Source organism: Nansenia antarctica, assembly GCF_963989245.1.
Source record: "Nansenia antarctica genome assembly, chromosome: 8".
Classification (NCBI taxonomy): domain Eukaryota; kingdom Metazoa; phylum Chordata; class Actinopteri; order Argentiniformes; family Microstomatidae; genus Nansenia; species Nansenia antarctica.
The window spans coordinates 14119715-14142296 of record NC_137678.1 but is presented as its reverse complement, the minus strand read 5'-3'; the positions used below and the strand labels follow the sequence as shown (position 1 = coordinate 14142296).

Sequence of the window (22582 nt, the reverse complement as noted above, 5' to 3'; positions counted from 1 at the left end):
TGGTAAGGTAAGGAAGGATGTCGGCGGAAATGGATTGGAGAAGGGGGGAGGGGATGGGGTCAAGAGGGCATGTGGTTGCCCGCTTTGATGTGATAAGTGTGAGAATCTCATCGGGGGAGAGGGGGGAAAAAGATGACAATCCAGAGATCGAGTGTCGAGGGGAGAGTTTGGAAGGGGTGTTAGCATTGTTAGTGGGAACAGTGTTAGCATTGTTAGTGGGAGGAGGGAACGGTGGGGGGAGAAAGGTGCTGCTGATGTCGTCCACCTTTTTTTCAAAGTAGGTGACAAAGTCATTGGCGGACAGGGAGGAAGGAGGAGGGGGAGGAGGTCGATTAACCTTCCACATTTGCCTGGTAAGGTACAGTGTTAGCATTGTTAGTGGGAGGAGGGAACGGTGGGGGGAGAAAGGTGCTGCTGATGTCGTCCACCTTTTTTCAAAGTAGGTGACAAAGTCATCGGCGGACAGGGAGGAAGGAGGAGGGGGAGGAGGTCGATTAACCTTCCACATTTGCCTGGTAAGGTACAGTGTTAGCATTGTTAGTGGGAGGAGGGAACGGTGGGGGGAGAAAGGTGCTGCTGATGTCGTCCACCTTTTTTTCAAAGTAGGTGACAAAGTCATTGGCGGACAGGGAGGAAGGAGGAGGGGGAGGAGGTCGATTAACCTTCCACATTTGCCTGGTAAGGTAAACCCTTCAGGTAAACCCCTGACCCTCAGGTAAACCCCTGACCCCCCCGCGTCCTTACGATTCCCACCGTAGTTGGGTCAGACCACGCCCACGCCACGCCAACTTCTGGAATATGTAGGGGTGTTCTCTGTATCTTGTTCTTCACGTAACACGGGGTGCACGATTAGATATAGGTTACCCATCTATGTATGCAACTCGGCGGCGCTGAGTGTGCCGCGGGCCAACGGTCAATGTTCGCCGCGGGCACGGCCGCGGCTCTCATTGCCCTGTGGGCCCTGGAACGCGCGCCTATTCTTAGTGTCAGTGATTGTGTTTGTGTTTGAGAAAAAAAAGAAAAAAAAACACCCCTACATATTCAAGAAGTTGGAGTGGTCTGACCCAACTACGGTGGGAATAGTTAGGACGCGACCCCCCCCTTACCTGGTGAGTGACACGTAAATACCTGACCCCCCCTGACCTTCAGGTGCTCCACGCTGAAGCACTTCAAAGCTGAACACGGGGCGCCGTTCATAACGCACACGCCCAAGTATCATCATTGGTCAACACACTTACATCGAAAACATAAATGCAGTTTTGTGTTTTTAGATCGTGATCGCACCGAAAGCTGAGAATTCTATGGCTTCACTCATCCTCTGCTCTCCCCGAGGCTAAGAGCTCCCTTAAACTTGGTTTAAACTCAGTTTGACACAAGTTGCAACCATGTCATGAATACTGTTGTTGTTGTGTAATGAACGGGAGAGTGGTAAACATCGCCTCAAGCCTGACGCCTAAGCCTTATGTGGCGGGGCTGACATTTGTTTTGGAATTAGGGATTGTGGCTTCAAGGTTGTGGTTTGAGTGAACCAAGCTTTAGCCCCATGTCTGTGTGAGCCTCAGGGTGGCACTACTATGTTGTAGCGTCTTATGTTTTGTTTCACTGTCATCTAGTGGACAGAATTGGGAATAACACACTTAAGCGCAACACACATTTGGGCCTTTTTCAAATTAAAATGTAGTGAGTTGCCAGTTGTTTGTCATCACTCATGTTTTAAAGTTTACAGACATACTTTGTCAGAATTGAAAATTATCTGTCATTGTCAAAAAGTATTTTAAGAAAAAGACATATAGAGAGAATGGAGAGTTTCACAGTTTTCGCAATGGTAAAGATTAAACTCTGTGTGTCTCTCTCTCTCTCTCTGTCTCTGTCTGTCTGTCTCTCGCTCTCGCTCTCGCTCTCTCTCTCTCTCTCTCTCTCTCCCCCCCAGCTGCAAGAGTCGCTGTTCAATCCATTCCACCTGGTATTGTTGAACTAGATGGGGAGAAGTTTACAATGCAGTGGTGAGTCACACATGTCCAGTATGTTTCTCCTCCTCCTCCCTCTCCCCCTCCCCGCCCCCTCTTACACACACATGCTCCACGGAGTACTGGTGCTTCCACTTAGTCAACGTCCTCGTTTGACACAGCCAACAACGTGGTCCCTGCAGAGCTGGAGTATGGGCAGGAGAGAGGAGCTGGTCACAGTTTTCTCCAGGCAAAATATCAGTGAAGTCACTGCCTGGTTTATGTGCATTGGGAACAGCCTGCAGGACACCATTGGCGCTTCTCCACTACCGTCCCGTACCGTACCAGAACCCGTGCTCCCGCTTTGTTTTGCTTTCTCCACTACCAGCTGGCCCGTACAGGGCCGTAGTACCCGTACTGATTTTAGCTACCCTTCCTGACTCGGAGCGAAAGGTACTATCCGTGCTACGATGTGACGCTGAAGACCGTTGATTGGTTCGATTGATAAGTGACGCGTCATACAGCCGTTGTTTACAATGGTCCGAGAGCCATGAGACCGAAAGCTCGCAATAAACAAGTAAACAAATTAAACAATAAATACGTTTTTTGCACAGATTTGAGTGTGCAAATGCTGCTTTTTTGCACTCTAATTGATACTCTTCAGCTGCACCATCCCAGTGAAGTCTGATCACGGATGAGCGGTGGTATTTTGAAGAGATTGAATGTTTACCGCCGAATAGTAGCAGGGTTTTTCCTGTATAGAGAATTATGAGGCGGCCGTCTCCAGCTCTCGACAAAACTCTGACGGTCGTGTTTTCTACAAGCGTTGCACTCGGTGGATTTATGTAAATTCTAACTGCAATTGCGGCATTGTGTCGACATGGTGGCGGGGGCACTATTTAAGCCTAACCCTGGTGGCGCTGTACTGCAAATAAGTGTAGCTTTCGTGTTTGCTAGTGAAATAGCTGTGCACGTAAAGACAAAACAGAACCAGCCGACCAGCCAGCAACATGTTGCGCCTGGGCCTTGTCAACTGTCAGAATAGTCTTTTAGGTCGAAATGTTATTTCATATCAAAAATCCTGGAAGTCACATTAGTTGGCTTGCTGTTTCATTATCCAGAATGACAAGTTGAGCCTATACTAGCGTTAGTCAGTGCTACTTTTAATGTATTATTTTCTTAATTATCAGTTTAGTCTATCAGGGTTTTCAATCGCAAAGAAAAAGTTCTATTGATCAGACAGTCAACAGTAGGTTTTGAACTGACGTGGTACTACTGTCATTAACAAGGACTAACAAACTTTCTCTGTCATAACACAGGAAGTGTGACAGGAAAAACCCTGAGTTGACGTTTTTTGATGACGCGATCAAACAGTGCAATGCTGTTCTTATTCATTTATTTTTTTATAAATACATTTATATTTATATTTGTTGGTATAGCCTAATGTCTGCTGGAATGTTCATTAAAAGTGATCAATAAAAGTTTTCAAAATGTTTTTCTTTGAAAAGCATGAATAAAAAATGTATTTAATTTATGCAATGGTACAAAAATAAATGAAAAACTACCGGTACACGGTATTCGGCCAAATGTTTCCTTAAATTCGGCTTCAGCCAACAATTTGGCTTCATATACAGTGGGGAGAACAAGTATTTGATACACTGCTGATTTTGCACGTTTTCCCACTTAGAAAGAATGTAGAGGTCTGTAATTTGTATCATAGGTACACTTCAACTGTGAGACAGAATCTAAAAAAAAAATCCAGAAAATCAAATTGTATGATTTTAAAGTAATTAATTTACATTTTATTGCATGAAATAAGTATTTGATACATCAGAAAAACAGAACTTAATATTTGGTAAAGAAACCTTTGTTTGCAATTACAGAGATCAGACGTTTCCTGTAGTTCTTGACCAGGTTTGCACACACTGCAGCAGGGATTTGGGCCCACTCCTCCATACAGATCTTCTCCAGATCCTTCAGGTTTTGGGGCTGTCGCTGGGCAACACAGACTTTCAGCTCCCTCCAAAGATGTTCTATTGGGTTCAGGTCTGGAGACTGGCTAGGCCACTCCAGGACCTTGAGATGCTTCTTACGGAGCCACTCCTTAGTTGCCCTGGCTGTGTGTTTCGGGTCGTTGTCATGCTGGAAGACCCAGCCACGACCCATCTTCAATGCTCTTACTGAGGGAAGGAGGTTATTGGCCAAGATCTCGCGATACTTGGCCCCATCCATCCTCCCCTCAATACGGTGCATTCGTCCTGTCCCCTTTGCAGAAAAGCATCCCCAAAGAATGATGTTTCCACCTCCATGCTTCACGGTTGGGATGGTGTTCTTGGAGTTGTACTCATCCTTCTTCTTCCTCCAAACACGGCGAGTGGAGTTTATGCCAAAAAGCTCTATTTTGGTCTCATCAGACCACATGACCTTCTCCCATTCCTCCTCTGGATCATCCAGATGATCATTGGCAAACCTCAGACGGGCCTGGACATGCGCTGGCTTGAGCAGGGGGACCTTGCGTGCGCTACAGGATTTTAATCCCTGACGGCGTAGTGTGTTACTGATAGTTTTCTTTGAGACTGTGGTCCCAGCTCTCTTCAGGTCATTGACCAGGTCCTGCCGTGTAGTTCTGGGCTGATCCCTCACCTTTCTTATGATCATTGATGCCCCACGAGGTGAGATCTTGCATGGAGCCCCAGACCGAGGGAGATTGACCGTCATCTTAAATTTCTTCCATTTTCTAATAATTGCGCCAACAGTTGTTGCCTTCTCACCAAGCTGCTTCCCTATTGTCCTGTAGCCCATCCCAGCCTTGTGCAGGTCTACAATTTTGTCCCTGATGTCCTTAGAAAGCTCTTTGGTCTTGCCCATTGTGGAGAGGTTGGGGTCTGATTGATTGAGTGTGTGGAGAGGTGTCTTTTATAAAGGTAACGAGTTCAAACAGGTGCAGTTAATACAGGTAATGAGTGGAGAATAGGAGGGCTTCTTAAAGAAAAACTAACAGGTCTGTGAGAGCCGGAATTATTACTGGTTGGTAGGTGATCAAATACTTATTTCATACAATAAAATGCAAATTAATTATTTAAAAGTCATACAATGTGATTTTCTGGATTTTTGTTTTAGATTCCGTCTCTCACAGTTGAAGTGTACCTATGATAAAAAGTACAGACCTCTACATTCTTTCTAAGTGGGAAAACCTGCAAAATCAGCAGTGTATCAAATACTTGTTCTCCCCACTGTATATATGGAAGAGAATTGCAGCCTTGGGGGGGGAAAGATGGCAGCCAAATACTAGCGCAAACACACAGAAACACACGCTAGATTTTGAAAATGTAAGGATACTGTTGGTAGAACGCACATATCTAGGAAAAGTCATGATTGCAAAGGTAGGTAAGGTAGGAATTTATATTTATTACCCATATTATCTATTTTTTTACCCATGGCTGTTCTAGTGTTAAGCAGTAGGCCTAATAAACAATAATCAGCATGTGTAATAGTGATGCGTGGATCTCAGGATGATGACTGCTTCACTCCCAACAATCTCACAGTATGATATACTGTATCTGTTGTCTTTCTTCGGTCCTGTACGGTGCTGTGACAGCCAGGTTTAGGTTGGGACCGAAACAATTAAGCCGCAGCCAACGCAGGGACCTGATTGCAGCAGCGACGTTGACAGTGTTGTCTGTGGTTATCGCCGAGACTTTGTTCTCATCGAGTTGCCGAACCCGAAGTATATCTCTGATCCAGGGTTTCCGTTAACCGGTAATTACCGGTCTTTGTCCGGTAAAATTTGTTGAAGTCTGACAAATTTAAAACTCTTCGGTTGTAATGTCCGGTGAAAATAATTCCCTCTTAAAACCCTTCTGCGCCGAAATGTACCTCCGCCGGCACAAATCCGCACACAACATTGTAATTACCGTAATTTCTAAACGGTTTGTGCTATCGAAAAAATTCCAACTGTCCCTGAAAGCTGAGATGTTGCACTTCAACCAACATATAGGGTATTACGGTAAAATGTGACGTGACGACATTCTCAGTGTCAGTTTACTCGCAGTGAAGGCGGAGGAGGAGTTGTACTCCCGAGTCCGAGTAAGTATGATTTCACAGGAAGTTAAACTAAATGCCTTCCCAACCAGCGAGACCTGGTTATAGAAATGACGTTGTTTTATTGATAAAAAAAGGGTAAAACTGGAAAGAGAAAATAGAAAACTCACATTAATCCCAAACAATTTAACAGACTTCAGTTAACGTAATGTGGAGTCCGTTCATTGATCGATGCAGTCTGTTCATTTCCCAGTGTGGCGGGCGTTCAGCGCTGGACATATGGCATAGCGCGCATGCGAATCATGTTATATTATTATATATTATATAGCTCGCATCTAATCGTATCGGATGAGAAATAGACATTAAATGGCATATATAGGCCGCTACACAACAGTAATCACCGCGACAAACAGCTATATTATATTTTAATATGATGACCGGAATATCTCACGTTTGTCCGGTAAATCGAAATCTTCCCGGACACGATGTCCGGCGGCAATTTTTTCTAACGGAAACCCTGCTCTGATCGCATCAACAAGATTACCCGGCTGTATAGCTTTCAGGGAAACAAGTGGTCTGGAAGGCGTTTAGACTCAAGTTTCCACTCGGGTGTAATGGTGTGGGACAGTCAAAGACAGTCTGCCTGTGAACACCATCGACCCCCCCCTGTGAGTTTAGTTTACAACCCTGTCTTGTTTGTGTGTGTTTGACAGGCTGAACGCTCACTTCGAGGCCAACCCTGAGGGCTCTGTGTCGCGGTCAGAGATGTACTCAGAGTACCTGGCCACCTGCAGCAAGATGGCCCGGGGCGGCATCCTCACCTCCTCTGGCTTCTACAAATGCCTACGGTGAGTTGGCGTCTCCATCCCCCAGCAGCAGAATACAAAGCTATCGTCTGATGAGTTGGATCACGCACGGTGGGGGTCAGGAGAATCCTGTGGTTTTTTTTTTTATCACTTAAGTATTTATAGGGTTTCAGCATAGACATAGACAGAACATCATATCTACATCTTAAAGAGTAAAACAAAGGGCAAAGAAACTTAGCATAACCCCTAAACAGACGGGTAAAAAAAACGAAAAGGAAAAGAAACAAAGAAATAATTTTAAAAAGTCCGGAGGTGTTTCAATAAACATGTTACTAGTAATATATTCTGAGTGGGTATTCAATTAGAAGGTGTCATGTTTCATACAAATGTAAACATTTTCCCAGTATTTTACAAATATATTGAAGAATTTGGGGTTTCTTAAGTAATTAGCATTTGGACCGATGCTCTCCCTGTAATGTAGAGGTCATCAGCGGCACACACACATCTTTGGAAACTGGAAGTGATTCATTCATTTGTTTTATATTTTAAATCAGAACTGCTCTGATGCCACTGTAAAAACCACTGGATTTTTGGTTCGTGGTCTAATACAATAGTTTCAATAGTAATTTCAGAATTAGGAATCGGTGGTACTGACAGTGATCCCCCCCCCCCCCCCCTCTCTGTGTTCTCTTGCAGCAGCATCTTTCCAAACCACACGGTGAAGCGGCAGGAGGACACCAAGCCCAACATGCAGGCCCACATCCACGTGGTGGGGCTGAGGCGGAGGGCCATCCCCCTGCCCATCCAGCTGTACTACCAGCAGCAGCCCACCCCCACCCCAGGCCCCCCCGGCCCCGTCGACCCACAGGCCACCCCTTCAGGTAATAATAATAATAATAATAATAATAATACATTAGACTTATATAGCGCTTTTCTAGACACTCAAATACGCTTTACAAACTGAAAAGATCGAGTAGTAATAATAAAAAGAAACCCCAAATTTTTTTTTTAAGTACAGGGGCCTAATTAAGGTAGTGCTGGGGACACATGGGAGGGGGAGGTAAACACAGTCTCGTGGCAGTATCGGTGGAATAAATCCATTCGTAGAGTATTTGCTTCTGCTGCTGACTGATGATTTCTGAAATGTACTCCCTGACCGTTGGTAGTGTGTAGTGTGGTTTATGAATGTTAGTTTTCTTAAATAATGAAACAATTTCACCTGCTTTACCTGCACAATCATGTTTTGGGGATCATCCTGAAGGAAAATGCGGAGAATGTAATACATCCTGACACATGTTCTACCTCTCTCTCCCTCCGTCACTAGGGACAGTACATATCATATTGATATCCATGCTTATATATTTCATATACTCATATACTTTGTATATATTCATATTTATTGCATGTATATTGACTTTTATGGCTTTTGTACTATGCACTGCTTAGATGGTGAACTGTTGTCTTTGTACCTCTACTCTATCAATGACAATAATAGTAATAATAATAATAATAATTCATTGTTCTTATATAGCGCTTTTCCGGGGCTCAAAGACGCTGACAGTATGGGAAAAACAGAAAACACAGAAGCAACAGATAAAATGAGCACATAGTACACAGAGTTAACGAACGGGGAACAAGTAACGCAGCAATGTCCAGAGGGGGGGGTGGCAGGGTTAGGGGAGATGGTTAGGGGTAGGGAAGGTCATATGCAAGGGAGAACAGGTAGGTTTTGAGGTGGGATTTTAAAATAAATACAGTTGAATCTAATCTAATGTAATCTGATCTAACAGGCCACCCCGGCCTCGGCGCCCAGTTCCCACGGCAACTGGTTCCTGGCGCGGCGCCCCCCCAGGTGGCCTTCAACACCCAGGAGGCGCCCTCCCACGCAGCCGCGTCTGCCCAGACTGTTCCTCGCCTCCTCCCGCACCCCCACCACCACCACCAACAGCAGCAGCAGTTCCCCCAGCAACAGGCCCGGCCCGGGGACATCCTCAAGACCGCCATGATCCAGAGCTCCATCCCCACCTCGGCCCCCCCAGGGATCCATAACCACAGCCCTCTCCCTCCCCAGCATCAGCAGCCCTTGCTGGGCCAACACTCCCCTGTCCTCCCCCCGGGGACCCCCGTCACACTGATCCAGCAGGCCAGGGCCATCTTCGCCGCCAGGGTGCAGGGCATCCCCCCCATCGCCCAGCGGCCCCCCCTGACCCACACCGCCCCCTCGAGTCTCGCCCCCCAGCAGGGTGGCCTCCAGAACGAGGTGGCCATGTTCTCCTCCCCCCCCCAGCACTACGCGGGCGGCGTGGCGGCCCCCTGCGCCTCGTTACAGAACTTCCAGGTGGGCGGGGGCCAGGTGTTCACCATCGCAGGCGTGCCCAACGCCCAGGGCTCTCGGGTCACCTTCCAGAACATCGCCCCCAAGCCGGCCCCCTCCCAGACCGGCGGGCCGGGGGTGCCCGTGTCCGGTCACAACCAGCAACCGCAGCAGCAGTCCAGCGTGGTCATCGTCAGCCCCAACCCCCAGCAGAGCCAGGCCTACGCCCCGGCCATCCACCAGATCATGCTAGCGAACCCCAACGCCATGCCCGGGGCTCAGGCTACCATTCAGTTGGCGGCAGGGCAGCAGTCTGGCGCCACCTCCCCCTCCTGCCCTCCCTCCTCGGCCTCCAACCTCCCCCAGGTGCTCCAACCCTCCCCCTCGAACCTCGCCCAGGCCCAGGGCCCTCCCACCGTCAGCCAGATGCTCTCGGTCAAGCGACAGCAGCAGCAGCTCCAGATCCACCCCCACCCCCAGCCCCCGGCCCAGCCTACCTCCACAGAGTCCAGCCTGATCAAACAGCTGCTGCTTCCCAAACGAGGGCCCTCCACGCCGGGCGGCAAGCTGATCCTGCCGGCCCCCCAGGTACCTCCCCCCAGCAGCAGCGGCATCCCGCGGGCCCCCAGCCCCCAGGTGCTCTACCAGGTGGCTAACAGCCCCGGGGCGGGGGGCTTCACCACGGCGCAGGGCGGCCCCTCGCAACCCCAGCAGCTCAACGTGCAGCTGGTGCCCGGCCCCCTGCAGGCCCAGGGCCCCCTCCAGACCGTGCAGCTCCTGCCGGGCCAGCTCATCTCCGCCGGCAGCCCCGCCACCCTCCTCCAGGGCCCCGCGGCACCGGGCGGCCAGGTCACCTTCACCGTGGTGCCCAACACCGGCTTCACCAGCTCCTCGGCAGCCGCGGCCATGAGCCAGGGAGCGGCGGCCCCCGGTCTGCCTCTGGTCCAGCCCGGCACCATGGCGCCGCCCTTCAGGGGAGACAAGATCATCTGCCAGAAGGAGGAGGAGGCCAAGGACGCCACGGGGCTGCACATACACGAGCGCAAGATCGAGGTGATGGAGAACTCGTCCCTGGCCGAGGGAGGGGGGGTGGGCGGGGGCGGTGGAGCTGCCAAAACCAGCAACGGGGACCTCCTGGCGGGGGGCGACACGCCGAGCGCCAAGCTGCTGAACGGGAGGACGAGCGTCGATCCTTCAAGTCTACCTCCGTACCACTCAGGGAACAGCCAGGGGGGGGCAGCCAACGGGCCCGCCCCCCCCGGCGAGGGCTGCCCCACCAACGGGAGGCAGGGCCAGGCCGCGGTGGGGGGCCAGGAGGGGGGTTACGCCGCCGACCCCAAAAAAGGACCCCTGGTCAACGGGGTCTGTGACTTTGACAGGGCGGACGCGGGGGGAGTTAACGCCAGCGGCCACTTAAGCAAAAACATTCCAAATCACGTCGCTTCCAGACACTTGGGCAACGGGGACGTGGGCCCCCCCCTGCAGCAGCCCTCCCCCCCCCACCAGAGGGACACTGCCAAAGCCGAGCAGGCGGCGGAGCGCCTGGCCAACGGGCCCCAGGCGGCCGGCGCGAGGGGGGGGGGTCCCGCTCCTGTGGAGATGGCCAACGGCCCCCTGGGGCCTGGCCACGGCGTGCCCGCACTGAGGCAGCAGCAGCAGCAGCTTTTCCCCACCAACGTTTTCACTGTAAACTCCCAGAGTGCCGCGGGGCACACAGGGGGGAGTCTGTCGGCCAACGGGACGGCGGCGGACGAAGGCCGAGCGCTGAAGAGGCCGGCGGCGGAGGACGAGGAGCGGGGAGCGGCGGGGGCCGCCTCGGGGATCCCCCCCAGCAAGGTGGGGGTGAGGATCATCACCATCAGCGACCCCAACAACGCCGGCAGCTGCTCCACCATGGTGGCCGTGCCGGCCGGAGCCAACCCCAGCACGGTAGCCAAGGTAGCCATGGAGAACACGGCGCACCAACGGAGCGGCTCGCCCATGCAGACTGCTGCTGGGACCACGGTGAGTTTGGTGACGCCTGATCTAGCATTGTGTCTGTCGTCTGCCGATTTTAGACCTGTGTGGCTTACAGCTTACACGCTGTCCTAATTACATTTACATTTTTGGCAGTTAGCAGACGCCTTATTCCAAAGCGACTTACAATCAATACATTTGACTAAGGAAGTGAATCATCAATTCACCAGTTCTAGCAGGAAGAGTAATCTAGCTCAGGCCAGGGGCCACTGGCAGTCGTCGTGAAATACAAGAATACAATAATACAAGTACTGTACTACTGCTTCAGTGATGGAGGATTCAGTAATCCAGTGCATTTGTTGGTTTCATCAGTCGATAGTAAACTCAGTTGATGACATCTCGCTTTGAATGCCTTGGATGGATCAGACCTGATGTTCCAAATTGCCCATTTGACTCGAGTCCTAAACTTCCCAGATTCCTCTCTCACGAGGTTGTTGTGTTAGCGCGTGCTGCTCTCTGGGAAGCCCAGGTTTAGTAGAGCAGCTTCACCGTGCAAAGGCTCTTGTCTGACGTGGTTTTAAGTAGTTAACACAGACCTTGTGTTTCGCTAGCTGTGAAGCAGCTGCAGGAGTCGTCGTAATAGTAGAGGTGGTATAGTACGCATCATGGATCGACCAGAAATACACACGAGTATGATTTTCGGGTCGTTATAGGCTCTTGTAATATCAAGGCTGTTGAATTAATTTTGGTTTCCATTCTGATGAATATACTTTGTTGTGTTGATTATTTGGATCAGATCCTTTCCTGTCCGACATATGTGGCTGGCCTAGCCAATCTCTGTTTCTGTAGACAGGTACTGGTCGTCATATGTTTTGCTCTAGGCACAGGGTCAGCCATAATTGGCTCCCCTGGAGCAATTAGGAGTTAAGTGCCTTGCTCAAGTGCACATGCAACGACCTTCCGATTGCTAGCCGGCCTCTCTAACCTCGAGGCTGCCACCGCCACCCCCACATTAACATCTCATTCAAAGCTTATTGTCAAGGCAACCTCCACATTTCCACTGTTTTCCTTCTGTGCACACAGTAAAAAAAGAAAAACACCCCTCTGTAATATAAAAAGACTAGACACACCAAAGGTTTGGACTACAGACCTGGGGTATTCCATCAACGTCGGAAAATCCAGACTTCTCAAAGTCAAGAAGTCTCGCGAGATTTAGGCTAAGGCTACCAAAAATAAGCCTGGATTTTCCTTTTGAGACGTTGATGGAATACCCCCCTGGGAATGTACCACCAGCAACAGGTTTTTGCAGTAGTGATTTTATGTTTGCATGCTGGATCGCCATTGTTCCATTGTTAAAAGAGAATTTTTGTTTCGTCCCGGTTATAACGTTGTGTCAACACGCACCGTGTCTACTGGGGGACGGAACGACCAGACCACGACAAAAATATGTTTTAACCTCACTTTAAGAACAAATAATAATAATAACTTTTATTTGTATAGCGCTTTTCCTGCAAACTATGCAGCTCAAAGTGCTCCAATCATCATATAATCATAATTTAATTATTTAGTCATTTAAAGGCAATATTAAAAAGACGAGTTTTTAGTCCTGACTTGAACATATTTGCTGAGGTAGCATCCAACAAAGACTAAAGTGTAGCTGTTAATCATGTTTAGGTTCAGACAATGTTTCAATTGAATTGAAAAGTAACTCTCTTTTCAGATCCTCTCCCTGGAAATAATGTTTTACCTGATGTTGTTGTTTACTCTGTGGTATTTTTTGGTTGACTAATCACGGCTTGCCTCTTCTCCCTCAGCCTGCTCTGACACCTTCTCCACCCCCAGTGACCCAGACAGGCAGCCCCAGCCCCAGCAACCCTCTCCCCAGGCTGCAGGCCCCGGGTGCAGCCCTGGACACCAGGAGACCGGGACAGAACTTCATGTGTCTGTGGCAGTCCTGTAGACGGTGAGCTTAGCGCTCTCCCTTCTTGTCCATTGGTGGAGAAATTGTGCTTGAAATGGATGTATGAACTACATCCTGCATTCCAGAACAGGCCTGACCTTCCATGCAGATTATGGCAGATAATCAGAGAGAGTTTTTCCAGTTAGTGCTGCTAGTGAGAGACTTTGGTTATTTCCATATCAGATAATCTACTGGGTAAAAGATTACATTCTTTAATTCTTCCAAAGGAATCGAGAAGTAGCTTTTTTGCTTATCACAATTTTTCAAGCCAGCAAACTATGAGATTGACAGTTGACAAGTTTGATTGACCATTCTTTTTTCTTTGATTGACAGTTTGTCTAGTGAGCCCCAAAGTTCCCAAAGTTTATTTTTTTTAACTAGTTGTAATGTTGACCAATTCGTTACCAGCCTACATTGTCTTTTATGTGGATTTATGCAGAATTCCTGTTTGCAGTTGGATTGCATTACTATTATATTTTTGCTAGTTAGCTGTGTAAAATTGTTAGTGACACTATTAAGATAAGTTAGCAAACAGGTTGTTTTTCTAGCTTGCAAATATGCAACACTGTACTATCTCAAACAACAAGATAATTTCAGCAACATTGTTTTCTTACTTTTGGGATCTGAACAGTCTTGCTGCATTTTACAGCGTTCTAAATGGCCAGTTTCATCTAGTCTCGGCTGTTATCTGAACCTGCTGGGAGCTGACAATGGGTGCACTGCTAGTGCTGTCTAAAATGGGAGGGATGTAAAATGCAAACAAATTATATAATTGGTTTATTTTATTGATTGACTTTTACTACACAGAGCACGCATCCTATTGGAGGAAAACATAAGCAGGTCACGGTGATGGGAAAACAAAAGAAATCAAATGTTCATATTTTGTTGATCTTCATTTGATCTGGTGGTGATGCCAAATTTAAAACCAAAACACTAGACATTTTCACTTTAGTGTAGCCTTTAAGCTTTAAGTGTCCCTAGCATGACTGCATAAGCGTCTCTAAGGCAGTCAATGTCGTTGGCTGTCTGATCAAGAACTGTTTGGCAGAGAGCAGCGTGCTCATTTGGTGAAGTCTCCATTGTGGTTGCCAAAGGGCTCGCTTTGGCAAAAGCCTGATCCCCGCAGCCATTGTTGCCTTAAATAACAGACCGTGCTGAGTGTGTGTACTTATGCATCTGTCATGTTTAATACTGTCTAGTAGGGATGTCCCGATCCCATTTTTTCAATGCCGATACCGATACGTGGGCTTCAGGTATCTGTGATACCGATACCGATCCGATATTAGTATTTATTGTTTTACTCCTGAATAATAACAAATACTTCCCCAGTATAGTCCACAACAACAGTTGGCTATTAAAGACTGCCAGCCTTTATTCAAGCAACAAAAACAGTACTCTGCAGTACTCAGTGACCAACTGGTTAAAACAATTGAGAAGTCTGACACAGCAGCATTCAGCATTGTAGAAAAAAAAAAGTTACTGTCTGATTTCTAGTTTTAGTGCCTTCAGGTTTTTATTCTATTTATCTTCTCTTACAAATGGCAAATCAATTATAGGACCCTTTTTAAACGTGTAGCCCGCTGGTGAGACCAGAAACCAGTCGCAGAATCGAAGGGGTGTCAACAATATCTGGTTTTCGTTTTTTGTACCCAGTCCATATAATAAAAAACAGTTTAACCATCACTAAATACTTATAATCTGTGGATTGGATTAACTGTTCTCGTTTGTCGGAGGCTACCAGTAAGTGATAATGACTTGTAAACATACTCTCGTTTTAGGACGTGTTCAAAAGCAAGGACTGTGTGTTCATCTAGTTAAGATGGGAGTGGAGGTGAGGGAGCTGATGAACTGGGGCTGGGCTCCCAGAGAGGCAGCGCTAAACTGAAAACAGACGCGCAAACGGATGCATTCAGAATGTAGTTATGTGTTTTTAGCATGTCCATGTTCTCTCAGTATGTTGTGATGATATAAAAACGCGATGTACCACTGTTAGCCGCTAGCTGTTAGCAGCGTTTGTTGTTGTGGTTTGGTCAGTCACTTTTCTCCTGTCGCATTCCCATTCGGTGCACCAACATTCAAATACTCGTGTCGTCTTGAATTTCTTTCCGATTTCAATGTATGACGCATCATTTGAAAGCTTACCATCTGTAGTTTCAGACTATGTAAATAACCGAAAAATTACTTAAGCAAATGGTTTATGATTTCACCAGCTGGCATCATGACATTGTCAGACTCATTACACACAGGTAGCTACTAGTCAACTCTCCTGCATGTGACCACTGACTACTACTGTTGTCATCACGTGAGTGACACGCCAGATCGCGCACGCAGATCGCAGCCTATTTTTTTTCTGGTGCGATCTGCGATCCAGCATTCAGGACCAATATCGCAGCGATATCAATATCGGATCGGGACATCCCTACTGTCTATTGTTGTCTGTTATACGGTGTTGTATGTATATATGTATACTGTGAAAATGAATTTCCCCCTGGGGATAATAAATCTAATCTAATACTTATGCTGATGATACTCAGCTGTACATATCAGTATTGCCTGATAATTCACATGCACTCAGCTCGCTGGAGGATTGTCTCCGAGATATAAAACATTGGATGTCCCAACTATTTTTTTAACTAAATCAGGATAAAACTGAGATTCTAATCTAATGTAATGTCGTTCCCTCCAGGTGGTTTGAGACTCCGTCTCAGGTGTTCTACCACGCGGCCACGCAGCACGGCAGTAAAGAGGTGTACCCCGGCACTTGTCTCTGGGAGGGCTGCGAGCCCTTCCCCCGGCAGAGACTCTCCTTCATCACCCACCTACAGGCAAGACCTCTACACACTCATACTGTACACACTCACTCACTCATCTACACACTCACTCACTCACCTACACACTCACTCACTCACACTCACTCACTCACTCACTCATCTACACACTCACTCACTGAGACACTGGCAGGCTGTTTTAATGGAGAACAAAACATTTTATTTTACAAAATATGAAATCTATATCATATACTGTATATACATGGACACACTTTCACCATCACATTTTTAGGTTTGTTTGTATGTATCTGTGCTTGATTTTTACTGCTTTATTTTCTTTGTAGGTTCTTACTTTCTTTACTTTGTTTTCCTTTATATATATTTTAAATTGGAACAGAAGACAACGATATTGTGTATACCGGTAATATGAAAAGTGATTATCCATTTTGTAGACAACACATCAGACAGTAACGTACAATAAACCACAATGAAAGTTACTGTTGATACCTGGGATGGATGAAGAAAGTAGATCCTTGCTGAGGATCGTCTGTCTGTTGGCGAGGGAGTGTTGTGTGATGTGTGCGTCCTCCCTCCTTCCCTCCCGTCCGTCTGTCTGAGCGTGCTGACAGTCCTCTCTGCCCCCCCCTGCAGGACAAGCACTGTTCCCGGGACGCCCTCCTGGCCGGCCTGAAACTGGAGGAGCAGCAGACGCAAGACGCCAATCAGAAAACTTCCAAGTACGTACCTCTGTAGTGTGTACCTCTGTACATTTACATTTACATTTTTGGCATTTAGCAGACGCCTTATTCCAAAGCAACTTCACAATCGATACATTTTGGGCAAGTGAATCATCAGTTCACCAGTTGCAGCAGGGAGAGTAATCTAGCTCAGGCCCGGGGGCCATTGGCAGTCTCAGTGATGGAAGGAAAAACATTTAAAATAAAGTTTTTTATTTTTATTATATAGACACTGGAGAAACAGAGAAACAGTACAAGGAGGGCAGTAGAAGTCTTAGGGGACACAGTATAGGGGGAAGCAGGTGTCTCGGGAGACACAGTGCTGGGGGGTAGTGGATGTCTCAGGAGGAGCAGTTAAGGTGTAGCCTGAAGTGATGGGTCTTCAGTCTCAGACGGAAGATGGGTAATGACTGCAGTTCTGACAGCCGTGGGAAGCTCGTTCCACCAGCGGGGAGCTGGTAGTGTGTCTCACTACCCCATCCATCACCTTTGGGATGAGATGCATTTATAACATGAAGCCTGTTATAGGATGTGGAACTTAGCGTATTAGCTTTTTGAATAGAAGTAAGATTCAAAGTCACTATGCCTACCTGTGTCCAGTACCTTAGGCAGGGGGGTGATTAATCACTATGCATGTCCAGTACCTCAGGGTTGGGGTTGGGCTGACCTAACGTGTTCCTCTGTGTTTCCTCCTCCAGGCCTCAGCCAGCGGCCAGCAGCTCCCCGGCGCCGCGGGCCCAGAAGGCCATCGCCAATCATCCCAGTGCCGCCCTCATGGCCCTGCGCAGGGGCTCACGCAACCTGGTGTTCAGGGACTTCACTGTGAGTATGAGCCTGGTGTTCAGGGATGTTCAGGGACTTCCCTGTGAGTATGAATCAGCCTGGTGTTCAGTATGAGCCTGGTATTCAGGGACTTCCCTGTGAGTATGAATCAGCCTGGTGTTCAGGGACTTCACTGTGAGTATGAATCAGCCTGGTGTTCAGGCACTTCACTGTGAGTATGAATCAGCCTGGTGTTCAGGCACTTCACTGTGAGTATGAATCAGCCTGGTGTTCAGGGACTTCACTGTGAGTATGAATCAGCCTGGTGTTCAGGGACTTCACTGTGAGTATGAATCAGCCTGGTGTTCAGGCACTTCACTGTGAGTATGAATCAGCCTGGTGTTCAGGGACTTCACTGTGAGTGAATCAGCCTGGTGTTCAGGGACTTCACTGCGAGTATGAATCAGCCTGGTGTTCAGGGACTTCACTGTGAGTATGAATCAGCCTGGTGTTCAGGTACTTCACTGTGAGTATGAATCAGCCTGGTGTTCAGGGACTTCACTGTGAGTATGAATCAGCCTGGTGTTCAGGGACTTCACTGTGAGTATGAACCATCTGGTGTTCAGGGACTTCACTGTGAGTATGAGCCTGGTGTTCAGGTTCAGGTGTGAATTATACCTTCACACACAGTTTCGGAAAGTCCTTGTTTCTGTCGGTTCTTTACATTCAGGGCATTTAGCAGACTTGCTTTGTCCAAAGTGACTTACAACAATAATAAACTTAAATTAAAATAAATAGTACACAGTCAGGATAAAACAACAGTATGTAGTGCATTAGGCCTACTTATTTGATTGTGTTTCCCTGCGAGGAGTAGCCTATGCAGTCTTCTATGAACAATTCATGGGTAGGTTCCTGTGTAGCCGAAGCATTTTTTTAATGAAAAACAACGTGAACAACTTTTATTCGTTGTGCAACAGTTACTTGTTCTCACGCTTTGAGGCACATTGAAACAATTCAACACTTGCACGATGTGAATCTCGTGCGTGCAACACTGCCTGAAATATGCACCATTGTTACATGGCACTAATTGATCCAGGACAGCAGAGGGACTTGCCAGTGTCGTGGCTCGGAAGCAAGCAAACTGCTGCTTAACAACGCTTTTTAAACCATGTAGGATTGCATGAAATGTGCTTATAGAAGTCTGCATTTTCTTTATAAGAAGTAAATAGATAAAACATTTAATAAGACAATAGTTAATGGATAAAATACATTGATAGAAGTGTTTGTGATTAATCATAACTGCTGCAAAACATGACGGTTTTTTAGCTTAGATTTAAATATTTTAAGGGTTTGGGCCAGTTTGATTTCTTCAGGGAGTTTGCTCCAGGAGCATGCGCCAGCATGACTGAAAGCTGCTGCACCATGTTGTTTTCACTCTTGGAATGATTAGCTGATTAGTCTCAGCTGACCTTAGGGACCTTGCGGGAATATAGGGTGGGAGGGGGTTAAGTAGTAAAGGAAAAAGGAGAGTCAACATTGGCATGCATGTTCTACACATGTGATACCTGTGGAGGTTGTGTGGAAGCCAGCCGTTGATGGTAATTGTGTCTCACCCTGTATGTAATGTCCCAATTATTAATCGAGAAAGAAAATGATTTTATGAAAAGAGTGACAACTCTGAATGTAGGGTCTCCAAAGTGTCCATCTTTATTATTTTATTACCAGATTCATCATATTAAGGGCGTATTGAAATGAGTATCTCTTAATTAATGAACTTCATTCTCTCTCTTTCCTTAGGATGAAAAAGAGGGACCAATGACCAAACACATAAGACTAACTGCTGCCTTAACGCTGAAGAACATCGCCAAGCATTCGGACTGCGGTCGGAAGTAAGTTTTAGGTTGTTCACAGCCACAGTGGGTGGGGTCAATTCCAATCTTTTCTGGTTTAGAAAGTCATAATAGTTTGACGAAGGCTATGTCGCGTTCTAGCGTTGCAAATTTGTGGAAATACGACCTATGAAAGTTCTGTTAGCACTGTTACCTCCTATAGTGACTGGCTACTTCAAGAGGTATGTGCACTGTTTGGTAAGACACAGTTGTATGGTTAATGCCCCTTTTTAGAGTTGTTAAATCAGTCTCTGTTGCAAGACAGTAGGTAGGCTGGTGAAGTGTGATGTCATTCTCTGTTCTGGAGATTAGGGCTGGGCAAACGATCAAAATTTCTTTTTCGATAATCGCAAGAATTAACGATCAATTATCGATTAATTGATAAGCTTTTTTTTCATAAAAAAATGTATTAAAATGTATTCATATAAAAATGTATTAATGATTATCGAGCAACATATTTTGTGATCGACCAAGATCCTTATCGATCAATTATCGATCGTCGATCATTGATGCCCACCCCTACTGGAGATACAGACAGGCGTGCAGTTGTGTAATACAGTTGAAGTGTTCATTATTTCACTTTCCCCATCCTCCCCGAAACGGAGATGGTAGGAAAACAATTAGTTATGTCTTGAAATATGAAATAAGAATATGATTACACTCAACAAACAAGCTTCATTCTCTATATAAACTAGTCTCCTATGGACATTCCAAAACTTGTTGTCATGGTTACGATGCAATTGCCGCATTACCTCTAAAGCCTGGTACACATATAAAGATTTTCTAAATCTTAACAGATTTTTTATCTGAGAGAGACACACATGAAGATAAGAAATCATGGATTGAACAGCTTTGATCGTATTGTGTGTGGTGTGCTCCGATATTCCCAATACAGCACACCACATACAAAGATCTGTCCTACGACAGTCTAGAGTCTCGTCCCCCAAGCCAGAAATCTCGCGTGACCAGGGTAGTAGTACCCTGACTGACCTGTACGAGGCAGCCATGTGCGACAGGGCAAATAAAGTTCAGAAGAACGAAAAGAAGAAGACGCGTCAGTCAACTCGCTTCTTGATTTGCTACATTCCATTCCACGTCACAATTGGAGGTGTCAGTTTCGCCCACACACAAGAGGACTTTTGATCGTAAATATTGAACACGTTTCATATTTACGATTGTCGGCCCCGATCATTTTCCGAGCAGATTGTCGGGAGAAATTGACTCTTAACACACCTCACACCACAGGATAATCTTGTAGGATAATCTTTAGAGCCATCCAATAATCGTGCGTTTGCTGTCCTTGGTCGGAAGGGGGGAAATAGGGCCAAAACCGGCCAGATTATCTTTATTTGTGTACCAGGCTTTAGACTATTCATCAGACATCACAAATGGTCCAGCCAAGATGGTAGAGGCCCTGTGACCCGCATGTCCTGGATCATAGAACATTACCTGTAATTTTTTCCCCACAGGGAATAATTATCGCAAGCACTAAATCGTATGCCGAATAGTGATGGCACTAAATCGTATGGACCAGTGGTAGTAGTACTTTTGCGAATCCCAAAGATTGCTCACGTGTAATCAAAATAAATCAATAATTCTCTCTTGTGTCAAATATTTTCGGTTCGTTATGATGAGACGAATTTGATTGATTCCTGCCGGGGACCATGCATACAAACATTTATTGACTCACTTTGAATAAAAGCGTAATGGCATATGTGTGTTATATCCATTTCGCATTGTGTTAGTCACATTATTATTGTCTAATTACTGTCAGTGATATGACGTGAAGTGTTCAGTGTTGGAGGGGTGTGTGTAACAGTGATCAGTGTTGGAGGGGTGTGTGTAACAGTGATCAGTGTTGGGGGGTGTGTGTAACAGTGTTCAGAGTTGGAGGGGTGTGTGTAACAGTGATCAGAGTTGGAGGGGTGTGTGTAACAGTGATCAGAGTTGGAGGGGTGTGTGTAACAGTGTTCAGAGTTGGAGGGGTGTGTGTAACAGTGTCCAGTGTTGAAGGGGTGTGTGTAACAGTGTTCAGAGTTGGAGGGGTGTGTGTAACAGTGTTCAGAGTTGGAGGGGTGTGTGTAACAGTGTTCAGAGTTGGAGGGGGTGTGTGTAACAGTGATCAGAGTTGGAGGGGTGTGTGTAACAGTGATCAGAGTTGGAGGGGTGTGTGTAACAGTGATCAGAGTTGGAGGGGTGTGTGTAACAGTGTTCAGAGTTGGAGGGGTGTGTGTAACAGTGTTCAGAGTTGGAGGGGTGTGTGTAACAGTGATCAGAGTTGGAGGGGTGTGTGTAACAGTGTTCAGAGTTGGAGGGGTGTGTGTAACAGTGTTCAGAGTTGGAGGGGTGTGTGTAACAGTGATCAGAGTTGGAGGGGTGTGTGTAACAGTGTTCAGAGTTGGAGGGGTGTGTGTAACAGTGTTCAGAGTTGGAGGGGTGTGTGTAACAGTGTTGGAGGGGTGTGTGTAACAGTGTTGGAGGGGTGTGTGTAACAGTGTTCAGAGTTGGAGGGGTGTGTGTAACAGTGTTCAGAGCTGGAGGGGTGTGTGTAACAGTGTTCAGAGTTGGAGGGGTGTGTGTAACAGTGTTGGAGGGGTGTGTGTAACAGTGATCAGAGTTGGAGGGGTGTGTGTAACAGTGTTCAGAGCTGGAGGGGTGTGTGTAACAGTGTTCAGAGTTGGAGGGGTGTGTGTAACAGAGTTGGAGGGGTGTGTGTAACAGTGATCAGAGTTGGAGGGGTGTGTGTAACAGTGATCAGAGTTGGAGGGGTGTGTGTAACAGTGATCAGAGTTGGAGGGGTGTGTGTAACAGTGATCAGAGTTGGAGGGGTGTGTGTAACAGTGTTCAGAGTTGGAGGGGTGTGTGTAACAGTGATCAGAGTTGGAGGGGTGTGTGTAACAGTGTTCAGAGTTGGAGGGGTGTGTGTAACAGTGATCAGAGTTGGAGGGGTGTGTGTAACAGTGTTCAGAGTTGGAGGGGTGTGTGTAACAGTGTTCAGTGTTGGAGGGGTGTGTGTAACAGTGTTCAGTGTTGAAGGGGTGTGTGTAACAGTGTTCAGTGTTGAAGGGGTGTGTGTAACAGTGATCAGAGTTGGAGGGGTGTGTGTAACAGTGATCAGAGTTGGAGGGGTGTGTGTAACAGTGTTCAGAGTTGGAGGGGTGTGTGTAACAGTGTTCAGAGTTGGAGGGGTGTGTGTAACAGTGATCAGTGTTGGAGGGGTGTGTGTAACAGTGTTCAGAGTTGGAGGGGTGTGTGTAACAGTGATCAGAGTTGGAGGGGTGTGTGTAACAGTGTTCAGAGTTGGAGGGGTGTGTGTAACAGTGTTCAGAGTTGGAGGGGTGTGTGTAACAGTGTTCAGAGTTGGAGGGGTGTGTGTAACAGTGTTCAGAGTTGGAGGGCTGTG

At 47.0% G+C, this 22582-nt stretch overlaps 1 protein-coding gene across 1 annotated transcript in view; it reads left to right on the top strand.

Moving 5' to 3' along the window:
• Window positions 1–22582, top strand: part of arid2 (AT-rich interactive domain 2) — a gene marked incomplete at its 5' end in the record, with an annotated part of 58260 nt that overhangs the window by 32625 nt on the left and 3053 nt on the right. The window contains 10 exon segments of the mRNA XM_080537849.1: window positions 1931–2003; window positions 6701–6835; window positions 7490–7674; window positions 8607–8622; window positions 8624–11111; window positions 12878–13026; window positions 15710–15848; window positions 16443–16528; window positions 17227–17350; window positions 19088–19179. Coding sequence (XP_080393975.1) covers window positions 1931–2003; window positions 6701–6835; window positions 7490–7674; window positions 8607–8622; window positions 8624–11111; window positions 12878–13026; window positions 15710–15848; window positions 16443–16528; window positions 17227–17350; window positions 19088–19179 — 3487 coding nt within the window.